At 36.7% G+C, this 18,301-nt stretch overlaps 1 protein-coding gene across 1 annotated transcript in view; it reads left to right on the top strand.

The window, feature by feature from the left end:
* The window catches only part of THSD7A (thrombospondin type 1 domain containing 7A), a 442,804-nt gene that overhangs the window by 375,831 nt on the left and 48,672 nt on the right, over nt 1–18,301 (top strand). Inside the window, exons 10-13 of the mRNA XM_060108907.1 lie at nt 133–265; nt 2,035–2,138; nt 13,331–13,525; nt 15,239–15,502. Of these exons, the coding sequence (XP_059964890.1) occupies nt 133–265; nt 2,035–2,138; nt 13,331–13,525; nt 15,239–15,502 (696 nt within the window). The remainder of the gene's footprint in view (nt 1–132; nt 266–2,034; nt 2,139–13,330; nt 13,526–15,238; nt 15,503–18,301) is intronic.

Genomic DNA, 18,301 nt, shown 5'->3' on the forward strand with positions numbered 1-18,301 from the left:
AGACGAGGCCTCTCAGTCAGGGATGTCAAAGCACATGGAGCTGGAAGCAATGTAATTTCTTCACACAGGCTGGTATTTGGAGATTCTTTCATCAGTGCAGAGAACAGAGGTTAAAAAGCTGCCTCATTCCAGGGGACTCCGGAATCAGGAAGCAGACTCGGCACCGGGTCATCATTCAGCTGCCAGCCAATGGAGGCAAGGACTGCACGGATCCTCTCTATGAAGAGAAGGCCTGCGAGGCCCCTCAGGTGTGCCAAAGCTACAGGTAATGGAGTGAAGGAAAAGCCTTCTGAGCGATGCACTAAGCAAAATACTTCAGGTTCATGGTCTTTCCGACAATGAGAAAAGGAAGCCAACACTGCCCGCAGACTCAGTGGGGTTGAGGATGTTTATGACTGCAGGTCCCATCTCTTGCCTGTTTTTTTTTTCTTGCCTGTTTTAAAGAGCTGCTTTGCTACTGAAATCATCTCCAGGGACACAAATACTTGTGTAAACTTCCAAGCTGTATTATAAGCTTTAGGAGCATGAAGAGTTTCTTATGTGATATAATCTATAGAAAATGCAGAAAAGTGATTAATAATTGTGAAACATATGCTTTTGTAAGCAGTTCTTTTTCACTCACAGGAATAGCCTAAGAATTCCTCTTTGAATTCCTCCAAAGAGCACCTGTTTCTCATAAATGCTGGCATTCTGGGTCACGAAATGACATCTTTGTCTCAGTGATGTTAGTAAGATGTCTGTTTTGTTCATTTGTGGCCACCTCAAGGAAAATTAAGGTTCTTGAAGCTGTATGTCATCACCTTGATTATTAGAAAAAAATTTTTTTCATAGCTATTAAAAAAAGTACCTAATTGAAACTTGATGTGGTGAATAATTGCAGTCCTGACAACAAATGAAATATTATGGCATCAATTGATGGAATGTGTGATCCCAAAATAATAACTTAAGATGAAATTGATGGAAAATTTGTCATCTTAATTTATCTGTGTTTAATTCTGAGATGACAAACAGTATAATTGCATGCTTTCATGATGAACATTAACTGTTAGCACAAACTTATTTATTTGGGGGATTTGTTTTGTGAAGTGTATTATAAATTGCAGCTTCTGAGTTACCCCTACAATGCTAATCAAAAGAGCACTATATATACAAAAGGCTCATGAGTTGAATGCAATTTTATAACTTGAATGTAAAATAAATATACCTTTCTAAAGTGGAACACATCACTTCTGGTACTATCTGGATACATCTGCTGGCAGTCCTAATCATTAAAAAGGCTAAATGTGGGACTTCCTTGGTGGTCCAGTGGTTAAGACTCTGCACTTCCACCTCAGGGGGCACGGGTTCAATCCCTGGTTGGGGAGCTAAGATCCCACATGCCTCACGGTGCAGCCTTAAAAAAAAAAGAAATAAAAATAAATAAAAAGGCTAAATGCTATCAGTAGAGTCCATTCCTTTAGAACTTGACATTGATGGACTCTTGTCTCCACTGCAATAGGAAGTACTTTTATATTTAGTGCTGCTTTTTATAATTCCTTGATGAAGATCTAAATTAAATTTAGATAGGACTTCTTTTAATAGATCTTTATTGGAGTATAATTGCTTCACAATACTGTGTTAGTTTCTGTTGTACACCAAAGTGATTCAGCCATATGCATACATATGTCCCCATATCCCCTCCCTCTTGAGCCTCCCTTCCATCCTCCCTATCCCACCCCTCTAGGTGGTCACAAAGCACCGAGCTGATCTCCCATTGCTATGCTGCTGCTTCCCAGTAGCTAACTATTTTATATTCGGTAGTATATATATGTCGATGCTCCTCTCACTTCGCCCCAGCTTCCCCCTCCCACGCCATGTCCTCAAGTCCATTCTCTATGTCTACATCCTTATTCCTACCCTGCAACTAAGTTCATCAGCATTGTTAAATAAATTCCTGTTTGCAGTGGTCAAAGTCATGCTTCCTTGGCATTGTGTCTCTGTGATTTACTAGTATGTTTGCTTCTTCTCTATGAGGCTTCTGTTCTTTCCGTGTAGGTGGAAGACTCACAAGTGGCGCAGGTGCCAGTTAGTCCCTTGGAGCGTGCAGCAGGACAGCCCTGGAGCGCAGGAGGGCTGTGGGCCCGGACGGCAGGCAAGAGGTGGGAGGCCCCATTCCACAGTTGATTTGCTTTGCGTTTCTCCAACAGCACTAACTTAACCACTAGCTTGCAGGGTTTGTCATTTTGATGCTATGCTAGGCAAACAGAGCAAAGCAGTTAAGGATCTGCTACCACCCATTCTACCTTACACCAGAACACGGAAACCTGACTTTTTAAATTGTGTCCTTAGTTCTTTGACATTAGTTCACAACTCCTCTGGTTACACTTTCCCCTCATTCATATCTAGAAGATGCTCAGACCAAGCCCTTGAAAGCATTATGACATAGATTGTACACTGCAGCTTGTTTTTGTTGTTCTTGTAATTAGCTTTTGGCTCGTGGGATTCCATAACACTTTGCTTGTCACCTTAACAATCAATAAGATCCTTACATCGTTGCCCATATGCATTATATACGTGCATGCATAAAATGTAATATAATTGGTTAACTTTCCCAGAAATTCTCAGTAACGACATCCTTGTCATTGTCATGGCGACCCCCAATTCTGTTCGTATTTAGTACTGATTTCTAAATGGCAGATTTATGTACTCTAAACCTGCCATATGTGGATTGCAATCTGTCGACGCTACTAGATAGCATGGTTTCTTGCAGAAATGAGTGATGGAAATGTTCCCAACTTGCCATGATTATTTACTAGATGTTATGGATAATACTTACATTCCAAGCTTTGGAACATGTTATTTATACATGTAGCAAATTCAATCTGTAAAGAGTACATGATTCTTTTTACTCATGTTGAGTTTTAGAATGTAATTCTTGCTACGTATCTAAAACGTAGCTGAATATGTAATTGAATACACAGCCACCTTTTTTAATTCATAAAAGCATGTTTTACACCGTTATTTGTAGTTATGTATTGGATGATGTTGTAGAACTCTGAACACACAGAATTAGATTCCGGTTTTTGCTGATTTGATCCGGGACCCCTTTTCTTTACAGTGAAAAGATTGATTTTTTAAAATTTGCAAAAAAATAGCTTCTTTTTTGTAAAAATCTTCCATTATGATAGTCATTTAGGAATCTTCATTTGAAACATAACATTTAGTTTACAATTAATATTAACTATCTAGTGATTTTTAGGATTTTATTTTATATGCTTATTTTTCATTATGTATCCTCCACCATCAGCATCTGCTAAAAAATAACTGTCTCCCTTTACAGTTACAGAGACTTAGGTATTTAGAATTGAAAGTCATTCTCCCCATTTGAAACCATTCATGGAGAAATTGAGGGATATAAGACTTTCTTGTCATGCCTTGCTAATTCCTCCTTGAATCAAGCATACATTTGCATACAATTTGGACCCTACATAGAGTTTATGATGAAAACAGGCGTAAGTGTGGGAATCAAGAAATGTAAGTTTTAGTCCCAGTTCTTTCACTAATACAATGTGAGTTTTATTCATCCCTTTACCTTTTTGAGTATCAGTTTATTTAGATGGGGAAAAAAAGAAAAGAGGGCTGGACCAAATGATCTTTCAGGATTATTCCAATTTTCGTATTCTACAGTCTATGCACAGATGATATCCAGGGAGCAAAGCGTGACATGAAGTTAGGTAAAAAGATGAAAACCATATTTTTGTAGAATACCAGTGGAGGAAATCTAAAATGTGGTGGAAGCTGCGCAAGTGTGAAAACAGCTTTAGTTTCAAACTCTGTTACTTAACTGCACAACCTTGGTTTATTTATTTCCTCCCTCTGAGGCTGAGAACATAATGATCCTTTCAGCTCTTTGCACGTATTAAATCTTCATTAACTGTTAATTCCTTTCCCCTTCCTGTTAGATCGTGGCCTTAGTGAGTGTGTGCATAGATCACTGTAGGCATAAAAGCAACAATATTAACATGGGTCTTTTGTTTTCTGACACAATTTGTATAAAAACATTTCTTTCTGTGATTACCAGTGATCTTTTCATTTCCAAATCTGAGAACCTCTGCTTATTCCTCATCCTAGGTGACTACTTTGTAATATCTACCCACCTCCACTGTGACAGGGACCTTCGGCTTCCTCAGTGCCACTTTGTCCTGCCTTTTTGATGGTTCCCATTCTTGGTTTCCTATTCCTGGTGCCTCTTCCTCTGCCTGTACCCAAGTAATGCCTCCTCATCTTGCCATATTTGTCAGACTACTTTTTCTATCAGCAATCTTATGGGATATCTGGGAAGAGAAAGTTGCATTATAACAAGTCATATATGCATAAGTATACTCAGAAGAACTCCTTTAATTAAGTTCTATATGAAGATAATCTTTTTCTTTGTTGCCTTGATAAAGATTTTTTTCTTAGAGCCTATATTTCTATGGGAACATGAAAAGGAGAGAATTAAGAGAGTAGAAATATCTTGACTAATGGCAAAAAGGCAAAAAATTCTTTTTTTTGATGGTCATGGCTGTTTTCAGAACTCTGCATAATTGACCTGTCAGACTATTGCTATTTCCATCTTTGCCCTTATCCAGTCAGTGACTTTAAAAATGCCGACTTGTGCGATCTGTTAATAATTAAAATCATTGTGTAGTAAGGATTAATATCAGTCAGCAAATACTGTGGAGAAGCTACCCCCTTCCTCTCTAATACTTCAGACTTTCTAATTTCAGGCACTCACGTAACAGTGACTGCCTTCGGAAGACTGTAGAAAGAGCCATGAGTGTCAGGAAGGGATGAAGATGTTCAACCCAGGGAAGTTCATTGTTTAGGGAAATGAGATCACTGGTAACATCACCCAACAAGTATGAGTTAAAGACTGAAACCAATCTGTTGCAAAAGCAGTCATTTGAAGCTAAAGAGCTTAAGAAAGATCTAAAGGATGAGCTGGGACTTGACATTTACCGTAATGTTAGAATAAGTAGAAAAGAGAAACGAATACAAAATGAGAGCAATTCTATAAGTTAAGCATTTGAGGTAAGAAAAACAAAAACATTACGTGTGTTCACAGAAAAGTGGGTAGATTGAAGCTCTGAAGATGTGAGCTGGAGCCTGGGGTAATTTTGTAGAGGACTATAAATGTCAGGATCAGTATTTTAGACCTTGTTCAATAAGTGGTAGGAGCAAGGACCTGATGAAAGCAGTGTTTTATCTGTCAGCGTGTACAGAATAAGTTAGAAAGATAAGACACATGGGTCTGGATGCCAGCCGGGACGCTGCTGTAGCAATGCAAGGTTGAAGTAATAAGGGCTCAGACTGGAACCACTGTAGTCGGAATGGGTAAAAATAAATGGATTTTCCACATACAATAGAGGAAAATAACTTTAGGACTCAGTAGCAGACAATAGCAGCAGAGGTAGACCTAACTAAGTCAAAGATGATCATATGATTTTTAACTCCAGTATTTTCAGCTTGTATAGCACAGGGAATTATTGTTTTAAAGAAGGTTAACAAATACTCTGTGTGAATCTTCTCATAACTGGAAATCTTACGAAATCTTGAAACAGATCAAATTTAGCTTTTGAATTGAGATGGGCTGTAATTGTAAAACACTGCATTTCAAGGCTCAGAAGGAACAGGATTTATCTTGGCTTTCATTCTGATGTGGACTACGTTTTGAAATGATAATTTAGATTTCTTCAGTTAAATAAAGATATCATATGAAGCAAAAAAGGAGTTAATTTACTAAGTATGCATAGAAAAGAAATAATGTGTGTCTCATATACTATGCCTCACTCAGCAGAACACTTACAAGGTCACCTTTTATGATTCGTTTTCTCTAAAATGACTTGAACCTTCCCTGTTAGTAGAAAAAAATTTAACTCTAAACTTACCTACTAGCTTCTAGCAAGCCCTCCTTGTTGTTCTCCTTTTGAGTCACCTGCACCTACTTTTAGCCACCTGGTAAAAAGTGACCATTATAGACAGACTTTCATTTTTACTCTTAGTACTATTAATAGCATGATTGTTCCAAGTGTAGGAACTATCCCTGGTGATGCATTTCAAAGGAGCTGGGAGGCAGTTATGTTCCCAGAGTCTCTTGAATGAGTCACTGCTGGTAACTGCTTACCATCTCAGCACTGGCACTTGCTGTAAAGCAAATCATTGAGAATCAGCCTTACCCAGAACTGAGTTAGAATAACCCAGGCATAAGAAGATAGGAAGATTCTACTACAATCAAGTAAATGCAGTCTTGACCAAGTCTACCTTCTGTGTATTTCAAAACTATGTGAAAGTGCTTTCTGTGGAAATGCTTTACATTAGAACACAATAGGAAGTTAGAAGCAGTAAAGAATTTTAGCAAGGCTTTGAATATCGAGGTTGGTGTATTCCAGGAAATTTTATCTAGTGGTATAAGAATGAAAAAGAGAGAGGAGAAAGAGGTATTTTAAAGATGGAATTAACAGGATTTTGCAATTTTAAAACTTAAATCATTCTTGAATTTCACAGGGAAATTTTAGAGGGCTTTTGAAATAGGCATTTCCTATAATATTGTCAATAAAAAAATGCAAATAACGTGAAGTTATGTCCACAATCTATTTAATTTTTAAGTGTATCAACGGGTTCTATTTGCTTCATGCTCTCCAAGTCACTTGTGTATAAACTTTTAATGGAACTGTAACCTCTGCTGTCTCTTCTCTCTGCTCACATTTCTACAATTCAGATGGCATTTAGAGGGCTAAGTTATTGATTGGTCAGTGACTATGTCACTGAAACATAGCCATACTAGCCGTAACTAGAGTTATCATTACATTTGCATTCAAAATAAAAGAGGTGGCTCATATTGATGACAATTTTGGACAATTTACTTATTTTTTCTCTATGACTGCCCTAAAGGACAATGTCACTACTACTTAAAATGTGTATATATGTGTGTGTGTGTGTGTATAACTAATTCCAGTGTTTATTACTTTGTGACATATTTATACCAGGAATATGATGAAAAAATATCATCGATTAGATGCTGGGATGTTATAAAAATAATTTCAAATTTACTCTTGCTCACTCTCTGTGTTGATCTTAATGCTATTTCCTGCCAAGTGTACTTTCTATAAATTAGATGGAGATAGAGTTAATAATCCCCAGGGCCAACCCTACCTATCGTAATCCCCCACCCCCTCTGTATCCTTGCCTGCCAAGGAATGTCCACTGTAATGTTAACCTGTCACTAAGATTTGACATCAATCTCTTTATGTGGAAGCCAACATGATTCAGATGTATTCTCAAACCCAGACCACAGAAAAAAGAAAAAAACTTTAATTATATGCCTCACATGGCAGGGACCCTCCTGGTCCTGAGAGTCCTCACCCGACATCACTTATTCATTAAAAAGGTTATTCAAGGAAATCTAGGAATAAAAAAGAAAGTTCTAATTTTCCCTCCACCAAAATTAAATCCACGTGAATTTGTAGAATGTGAGATATAAGTATTTAACTACAATTTATGCCGTTATTTTTTGTGAGCAAATATGCTTAAATCTTATGCTTAAATTAAGTAGCTTAAACTATATTGACACCTTTCGCATCACTCTTTTGCTTAAATTCTGGTCCACTTTGTTCTTTTTAAAAGATTATACCTTAGAGGCATTATTGAAGTTAGGCCCAGAATAACTGGGCCAGTTTATCTCAGTAACTCACATTAATCTGTTAATTTTCAGAGATTGTTATATAATAGGAATGAAAATAATGGAAGTAGAAAAAGAACTAGGTAAAAAAGAGTCAAAGAGCTTGCTTTAAAGAAATTTTGCACAGACTTGATTTTTAAACTCTTCTTTGGGCTAATATACTTATTAATTACCATGTAATATTTTTGTACTCTTCATTTATATAAGCTATTATTTAAAACTTCTAGAATTATTTCTACTTTTAAATGGCTTCCTCTAATTTTCTGTGACTATTAGCATTCTAGTTGATTTGGGGATTTTGGTTTTGTTTTATCTCTCTATGAGAGTCCTGTCATAAAATGATGATTAGCATTTGCTATTTTTTAAATAGCTGATAAAATAAGCTTGACACCAGGATGTCTGTCTTTGTGATGGTTCCTCAATGCCCAGTTAGTTGGTTCGTTGTGATGCAGTTAGTTAACCCTTTCCAGATCCCAATCAAGGATCTAGCTGACCTTGGTCTAAGCTACTCCACGGGAAGCTGATTATTATTTCCTAGTAAGTCCCCAGAGAAGGACTTTTGCATATATTATGAGCATCAATAAGACTAGGGATCATTGATAACTATTTAGGATCAATAAGAAAGAAAAGTACATTTCTTTCCCTTCTGCCAGAGTTACATTCACAAATTGTAATTAGGAAGTATAATTTGGCAAACTTGTCAGTGAAAATCTCTTCCACACAAAGAAAGACCAGGATCATTAAATCCACCTAGTAAACAACTGGAGCCCTCTTGCATTATTTATAGGTTTGGTCTTATTTCTAAGCACAATTAGGTCTCTTGGTAACTAGCTCCCACTCACATTAAGCTTTTTCTTTTTTATTTCTACATGATTCATTCTCACTATTGTCATTTTTTTTGTAACACCACAGGAAAAAAATCACTCCTCTAATTACTCAGTCTGGTGAACATATTCTGTCTCCAGTGCTACCCAGATGCTGTTGCTGTGGGATAAACCGTGTTAATATGGCTCAGTTTAATAAATAAGGTCTCAGAGCTCCTTGAACTCTTTGTTACAAATAATCCAACAGTTTTCACTGCACTTGGGCATTGATCTTATTCTGTTTCCTGTAATGAACTTCTGTGTGCACATTTTAGATCTAGTCATTTATTTCACTCTGATTATTCAAACGAAATGACAACATGGTCTTGCATGCTGAAGGACAATCCACAGACCAATAGAACTCCTTCTTTTTGTGCATCCTGAATAATAAGGGCGTTTCATTCCTCTTCAAGAAAATGAAGATGAGCAACTCCATTCTGAATTCTATTAGATTTACTTCAGAGCTGCATCGGTAGCCTTCCATTTACATACTCATATATGCATAATGCAGATATCCATGTCCTTTTAGCTCAAACCAATGTTATCTATTCCCTTTCATTTCAGGAACCTTTATTAGTCTCCTCTTTCAAACATAGCTCAAAATTCAACTTACATGAAAACATTCTGGAATTGACTCTACTTATTCTGCTTATTAATCATTTTTATTTAAATTCATGGGAAGTTTCAAAGATACACAAAAGTAGAGAGACTGTGGTAATGAATACTAGTCGTGTAGTCATCACTCACACAGCTTCAACAGATTTTAACATGTTGTCCCTCTTGGTCATCTGCCACTCCTCATACTCTTAAAGAGATTTTGCTGGAGTATTGTAAAGCAACTCCCAGGTAAGATATACATCATCCATAAATACCTAATATTTTTAAACATAGCAAGAGTACTATTATAACACTAAACAAAATTGAATAATTCATACCACGTCTAATATTCATACCACGTTTAATTTTCCCCTGTTGTCTCAAAAATGCCTGTTTACAATCAGTTTGTTCAAATCAGGGTTCATAAACGTCTCCACACTGCATTTGGCTAGAATATTTCTTCAGTCACTTTTAATCTAACAATTTGAGCTCCCTTTTTCAGAGCATTTATTTGTTGAAGAAACTGGCTTTCTTGCTCATCTTTCCAACATTCCCTCAGTATTGATGGGCTGAGCTTGCCTAACTTAATTTATAAGTAAGCCACAAAGTAGTGATATGAATGTCTCCTAGGTTTTCAGCCTGCTGGAAGCAGCCTGTCCATGACACTTAACTTCTGTGCTTCATATAAATAAAATAAAATTTAAATAAAACAGATGGATATAATCAGCATAGAGTTAAAGATGGAATTTTACTTTAAAATCATTATTTTGATATATGCCAACCTCACTAAGAAGCTTTCATGGTAATTCATCCATAGGGTAACATGGGTTTTGGCCCTTCTTCCTAAGAAGACCTCAGCCCAAAGAAAACTTGCATAATCATTATACACAAGATATGCATCCTGCACCTGTAAATACAAATACAATTGTCTGGGTATGTGTGGCTTTCTGGTGTGCAAGGAAACCATGCTTAGGGTGACACATCTTTTCTACAGTTAAAACCACCCTGGCTTCAGTGTCTTAAAAATGATTTTTAAGATTTATAAAGTTGAGAGGCCAGATGGTTTCCTTTCCAAACATTTATGTTTTCTTCACCCTAATAGCAGGAAGTTCATTTCAGATTACATTCCTGTGTTTGAATTGTTGTATTTCCTCCAAGTCAGAATAGAAACAAGTTGAGATATGTGATAAACTTCAATATATTGTACAAATGGTACCGTTGCTACTTGTTTGGATCACACTGTATGAGTAATTCACTCAAGGTACTCTGTCTAAATGCTCAGATAAGGGGAGTGACGTGCTGAGTGGGTTTCTGAGTACAGATTTGGGAATTTTACACATCATTTCTTTTCACCTACTTGAGATACTTTTTGAGATTTTATGTACTGCAGGTATATAGGCTTTAGATTTATGTAAATGATATAAATTTGCACAGAAGAAATTAGTTTCTGGAATTGTATTGATAGTGGTTTTACTTTATTTTATTTTGGTTTTTTGGTGTCCCTTAATGTGACGATGGTTGGAGCAATTATGAAATAAAATTTATAACAGAGAACCTTAGAGAGAAAACCTTAATGGAGAACTTAAGGCAACTTCACTTAGTTTAAAAGATTTAGAGTCAAGTCTCTATTTCAGAGAACCAAATTGGAATGCTTAGATAAAAGTAGGCTTATTTCAAAGAACATAAATTTAATTTTGTAGTTTTCTTTCAGTTATAAACAGTGTGACCCTCTTCATAGCTTAGAGTTCTGATGGTCAAATTTCTTATTTTCCAAATTAATCATTCTTGAGTTTCCTACATATTCTGATCAGTAAAAGCCTAATATCTTCCTCTTTGTCCATCCTTCCTCTTGAGCATCCTTGGGCAACTTTGCCCACAAACTATCAGAGCTTACTATGTATAAACTGTTTAAGCAAGTGTAGAGAGAATTGCAAAATCATGTCAGCTTATTAATATACTGCATTTTATGGATTCCTCCTATACCAATCCACAGGTAACATTCTTCCAAGCTACATGGATGCTCTTTTTGGTCCACTCCTTGTACTCCAAGTTTAAGCTCCCCTTAGTTCATTCCTACACACTCAGCCTTTGTTTCCCAAAGCTTGGCACAGTGCCAGGGTGATTGGGGTACCAAAGGACCTTCAGTTTTAGTAACAAGTCTCACGTAAACATATCCTAGTGACTCGAATACTCAGGCTCATAGGCCTTAAGCTTGAATGTGCATAAGGAACATCTGAGCAACTTGAAAATAAATGCATTTTCCTTGACCTCACACACAGAGATCTCATTCAGGACCTCTGGAATGAATCTAAGAATCTTCAACTTTAATAGCATTCCAGGTGTTTCTGATGCCAGTGGAAATACACTACCTACTGCTGCATGTTTGAATCATCAGGGAACTTTAAAAAGATGTTAATGCTTGGGACCCTGTCCTCAAACAATTAAATCAGAAGGTTGGAGTCTAGCAAGGGCATAGACATTTTTCTAGAAGCTATCCAGGTGATTATCATCTGCAGCTTGATTTGAGAGCCTCTACCTTACACTGGTCTGATAACCACAGTGCATCAGACAACTCCTCTCCCAAGTGGTGAGAGTCTCTTTGGAGCACTTAATATTTTTTCCTGTCACATAACCTTCCTCAAGGCTACCACAGTCCACTCAACCAGGTTTTCATATCTGTAAAATTCAGGGACCGCTGTCTAGTCATACAAATTGGCTCTTCCAATGTTGTGCATATTAAATGAAGAGATATCTATAGCTAAGAAATAGGTGAGTTTTTACCTACATTTGCACAATTATGTAACTTTTCCTACAGCAGTTGTGACAAGTTGTGTTCACCTACACAAAGAAACGCTTCCTTTGCTAAAATTGTTAAATCTTTTTACACACCCCATCACACAGTCCTATACTACTGGGTGTTAAGTTTTAGTGTACAGATCCAGAGAGTCTTGTCCAACCTGGGGCCCTGTGTGCCCTAACTGTAATTTAGGATCAAAATGCCAGGCTCCTTCATCTTAGTTTCATGATGATAGAATTCTGAGCAGGGCAGAGACCAGCTGCAGTGTCAGCCTAGACCACAAACCTGAAAGTGCCATGTAAGTCAGTCTGACTGGGCCATTTAAGCTAGTTCAATGAAGACTTAACTTGAGGATCGAGGTCTAAATGTTTCATCTGCTTCCTCAATAAAAAAAAAATGAAGTATTTCTAAAACCAACAGCGGGAAATGGCTGAGGGAGAAACAGGACTTAAACATCACTTGCTCTTTTTCATTAAGGCCTGTTACCTTTAAGCAATTCTACATTTATGTTCAATACATAATAAAACTATGACTTGGTTTAAAAAATTCAGTAGAACAATGTCTTGGGGAAAATAATATATATAAGCCAAAATTATTTCACTGTTTTTGGAGAGTCCATATGTAATTGTTGGAAATGTCAATTATGATGTGATAGATTAAGATTGCTAAAAGTTTTTGTCTTCATTTTAAATTCATGGTTGTTCTTTGTGCGTGTGAAGAATTTGTACACACAGGGAAGTGGGGATCTTTGACACCGCCTCCTCCCATTAACCACTAACCACTTCAAAGCCATCACAACAAACTTTGAGTGTAATTTAAAAAACAAAAACATGCTTTCTATGCAAATGGAGCTTCACAAGTTTCATAAGTGTTCTCTCTCCACCCAAACCTTCCAACCAATTTGCTGCCATTAAGACCCTTCTGTATAGAAATCCCAGAGTGGACAACGGTATGAAAACAACTATTAAAGGTATGTGGTGTCTCCCAGCACCACCATGAATATGTTTAGTTCAACATAAACTATTATCAGAACCCATGTATTATTTATGTCTCTTAATTCATTTCTAAGTATATTCCACATGTGACTTGAAATCCTTAATAACATCTAATAAAAACTGCTAAGTGTGTGTGCGTGTGTGTGTGTGTGTGAGAGAGAGAGAGAGAGAGAGAGTTATCTGTTATTTTAAAAATCCTATAAGATCAATTTAATGACTACTGTGATTACTAAAAACACTCCTACCAGATTTCTGCTGCAAATAAAGAATTAAAAGAGGACTCCTTTGACTGAGTAAGGAATGTTGGGTTAATTCCTAAATTACAGAGTAATTACAGACATTCAGATTCATGATAAACAACTTTTTGCTTTTCCTTTAGCCATTACTTGTCGAAAGCAAGATGGTGGACAGGCTGGTATCCATGAATGTCTCCGGTATGCAGGCCCCGTGCCAGCCCTCACCCAAGCCTGCCAGATCCCCTGCCAAGATGACTGTCAGTTCACCAGCTGGTCCAAGTTTTCTTCATGCAGTGGAGACTGTGGTGCAGTTAGGACCAGAAAGCGCACCATTGTTGGTAAGAATAATTGGGATGCCAAAGCCAACACTTGTCAAGGCAGAAAAACACAGTAAAAAGTCAGGCCAAGATAGTTCTGACAATGTATTTGGAAAATGCACAGATATGCATTATTATTGTAATACTAACACATAATACGGCAATGGATTCAGAGCCGTATTTTGATGTAAGTTGGCAGTGACAGATGCATTATGTAACTTTAGTAGAAAGGAAAAGTAGCCTTGAAAACTGAACTCTGTCTCCCTATACAATACGTGGTAGATTAATTTTTGGTTTAAACATGTACCTTTGGTGGATTACCTACAGACAGTGAAGTACTTGGAGAAAAGTCTTTTAGGAACATGGGGAAAGGTTGCCACTTCACTTTCTTAAGCCATTCTCACTGTCAGCCTAAGATTATCCTTCATATCCTAGAAGAGAAATACAACATTAATTCTGTACCTGAAAACACTTTTTAAAAGGTAGTCACATTGACAAAAAGCTGTAATATAATGAGCGGGAACAGGAGCCATCATATTGAACTAAACTCTGATGCACTCAAAAATATTGTCAGTGGCAAAAGAAACCTAAAAATATTGGTGCTAGTAGAGTATTCAGTATTTAAAGTTGTAAAATGATCCAGCTGTCATAATGAAGACTGTTGAAAATTATATAAGGCAGCTTATAAAAGTTAGAGATAAATATATGTAAAACATATGTAATTAGTTACATGCAGTATAATTAAAAGTATATAACATATATGACATGATATAAATTATGATCTAATTAAAATAATGATATTTTTCAGGCACATATTACTGTTATGCTCAAGGATTTTTTATTTTATTTATTTATTTATTTTTTTTTTTTTTTTTTCTTTTTGCGGTATGTGGGCCTCTCACCGTTGTGGCCTCTCCCGCCGCGGAGCACAGGCTCCGGACGCGCAGGCCCAGCGGCCACGGCCCACGGGCCCAGCCGCTCCGCGGCACATGGGATCCTCCCAGACCGGGGCACGAACCCGTATCCCCTGCATCGGCAGGCGGACTCCCAACCACTGCGCCACCAGGGAGGCCCAAGGATTTTTTATTTTAAAAGGGAATTTATTTAGATTTATACACAAACCATTTCTAATATTTTTATTGTGATATTAAATATCTTAATTTTGAATATTATTATTTCCTACATTAATCACCAAGTATGTCAAAGTGATTATTTTTCAGAAATACTGAAAGATGCAAAATCACAATCAGAAAAGTAAATGCAAAAATCTCACTTTCTGAATCATAATCCTGTATAACTAAGCCATCTATTTGAACTTAACAAAAGAGTTACTTAACTGTGCAGGGCAGTGCAGTGACTCTCTCTCTCCATTTCATACTTTTGCACATATTATAAAGGAGAGAATTGTACAGTTACCTCAAACTCCCCAGTCAGTGAAAGCACATGATCATCTGAGAGGATTTTAATTATTTTGAGGAGTGTAAAATTCAGCACAACAGTTAGTGCCTTATTCAAAATGGGCTATTTTTAAGTGAGAAAATAAGAGAAATTTCACTATGCAAAGCACCCAGTGCTAACAAAAGCCTACATAGAAAGCGCTACAGAGGGGGAAAATAGCATTCATTTATAGGCTACTGTTGAATACGGTTAAAAATAAAGGAAGTTTAGGAAAGGAGAAAACTTTGGGTTGCTTGATATTAATGATGATATTTTCCAACTTAATTTTCTCCACAGGAAAAAGTAAAAAGAAGGAAAAATGTAAAAATTCTCATTTGTACCCCCTGATTGAGACGCAGTATTGTCCGTGTGACAAGTATAATGCACAGCCTGTGGGGAACTGGTCAGACTGCATTTTGCCAGAGGGGAAAGTGGAAGTGTTGCTGGGAATGAAGGTACAAGGAGACATCAAGGAATGTGGTCAAGGATATCGTTACCAAGCAATGGCATGCTACGATCAAAATGGCAGGCTCGTGGAGACATCCAGATGTAACAGCCACGGTAATCCAACTTTTCTTCACTGTTACACATTTGCTGTCTTTGGGGGTGGAGGTAAAATGCAAGTGTATCAGAATGGAGAGAAATGAAAGTTTGCAGGAGTGTGTTCTAAATTGAACATTAGGGACACCACTATGTATGTATTGATATATCATTTATATGTCACAGGACATTCGGTGGCACTTGTCTTGTTGTCTAGAAGTTGGCAGCTAAGTCCCAAAGTTGGTGATAAGGAAGCTTTACATGTAGGCAAAAATGGTGCTAGAAACCTCCCTTGGGGCAGATCCAGAGTCTACTGAATAGGCTCAGCAATCCACACGAAGTCCGTGTACAGAAAAGGAGGGAGGAGAAGAGAAGATTGAATTTAATTTGAGAATAAAGTGTTAAACTAGACAGACTTTTAATAACTGAACTGGCAAGGTTTGCGACGTGCCTAAGATATCAAGTGGCAGAGGAGAAAGACTGAAAGCTGCAATTGGTGAAAACTCAAACATCTCATTTATTCCTCATTAAGCTGAGATTGGCCCAAACAAACAAAACTAGAAAAAGGTACATACACTTTGGAAACTTTTGATTTCCAAACAAACAAAAAATCAAAAAGAAGCTAAAATACTGTGACAATAATTGAATTGCCTAAAGCTTATAAAGAGTGGTTTTGACCAGAGTATGCAGTGAACTCTTTCGTTCTACATCATAATATAGTCAGCCTTAAGCAATATTTGTTCATTCTTTTATGTTAATGTATCTGTCCTTTTATTATGGAATGAGATCAGTTTACAGTGGGTCAGCCTGAATCATGGATGTCACATATTTGCGAACACTGGACAGTGATTCTCCTCTCTTCATGGAGGTGACCTAACAAAGATAAGTTAAATTACTGGGAGAGAGGGATATGGTAGTTACCCTCCAACCTTGCTGAAGTAACTTCTGCTGTTGGAACAGTGCTCCTCCATTTTTATTATATGGTTCAGAAAACAGCATGAACTAATAGGACCATCTCACATATATAAACCATTATGGGGTATCATGGTGACACATTTATGGAATCTCTTAAGTCTGTCTCCAAAACAGTTTCCAAAAACCCTGACTTTTTTTTTACCTTATCTCATAATTACTGTTTTATCAAAGTCTAGTGATATAAGCCCCCATTATAAGAGTCCATTATGTTGAAGCTCTAGATATAAGTATTTTACATGCATGCATTGCTATGTTTAAGATTATCCCATGAATTTAGAACAATAACTAAAAAGAGTTTAGTAAGCCTTGAAAAACTTTTGTAAGAGTAATTGAGTTTTTTATTCTCTATATCAAATAACATAGGTGCTATTAATTAGACACCAGGAAAAATGTAAATGCACTTCGCATTCTGAGCCGATATAATAATGTAGAAGATCATAGTTAGTCATTAAAATGTAAAAGTGAAGATCACTTTAAAAATGTTTCTCCTGAAATGTAGCATGTAAGTGTTTGCTCACATTTTAAGTTGTTATGCATAGTGAATCACCAAGATAATCATTTGTTTTTAACATAACCTTTGAGCTTTCAAAATGACTCTCATATATTCTCACTTTTACCTTGACCTGTTAATTAGATGCATGAGAGCTTCAGTAAGACACTTAAGAGTCAATCTTATTTTTAGAAAAAAAAAAAACTTTAAAAGTATCTTGTGACTCTCACGAAAATGTTTGATCTCTTGAAAAAAAAAAAAGTACAGAAAAACTGAAATTGGCCAAAGGCAGTAGACTTTCTGCCTTAGCACTGTCAATTCAAAGCAAGAAGAATTCAGTAGTGTATTCTAGAAGAAAAGCACATGTAGAAAAATAGATGGGTCCCTGGCAGCACTGAACTTCATGGAGATTGTGAAAGGATCTAAGATGTTTAAGTGAACGGTTCCAGTTTAGTTCTTTGTGTCTATCCAACATCACTCCTTTCTCCTTAACTCTGATCTAAGATGGATGTCTAATGGGATAGTTTAGCATCTACTAACAGTTTTACTCAAAGTCTGAGGAAATTGAGTGTCTCTTGCCTGATTTCTTTGGAATTACTGCTGCTGTTCTGTCAATGCCGATAGTGATAGTGGAGTGCTGTCACTTTGATGCTCTATCCTAGGCATGTGCTAACTTGCAGTTTCTATGACCACTGCCTTTGCTCAGCCAAAGCAGCTTCCAGATGAATGGTGGGGATGGGGTTTAAAGTGGCTTTCAAGAAAAAGTCTCTTAACGGCTTTCAGTTTAAACATAAAATTGATCCCCACATGTATGCGGTACAAAGACATTAATCCCCTACCCTATTCAATAGTGGCCTTATGGCATCTCTACTTAATCTGTGTTATCCATCTGTGGATCATATTATCAGTTATTATACTGATAAAACAGTTTGACTTTCATCAGCTTAAGTATATTATTTTAGGTCATTTCCCATGTGGTAACCTTTTTTTTTTTTTAATGTCTGAAACTCGAGGCACAATTCTATTATGTCTGGAATTTCTCATAAGAATAGACTCTGTACTGAAAAGCAATATGTCGATACAACAAAAATCTGATCTTAAAGTATACCTTGGGAGGCACATAAGTGTTCATCCATCCTGATATATGGTATTAAATATAGTTCCTGCATAAATGTTGATATATAAATACATTTTTGGCATTTATCCTGATATCATAATACAAATTATGTATATTTACTTTTGGAATGGTGTCACTATTAGCAACAGATTATAAATCATTAAAAAACCAAATTACACATTTTCTACTTACTGCTAGAATACTCTGAGATCTTAATTAATTGGTTCACTAGAAATTG

The sequence above is a fragment of the Mesoplodon densirostris genome, chromosome 9, assembly GCF_025265405.1.
Source record: "Mesoplodon densirostris isolate mMesDen1 chromosome 9, mMesDen1 primary haplotype, whole genome shotgun sequence".
Classification (NCBI taxonomy): domain Eukaryota; kingdom Metazoa; phylum Chordata; class Mammalia; order Artiodactyla; family Ziphiidae; genus Mesoplodon; species Mesoplodon densirostris.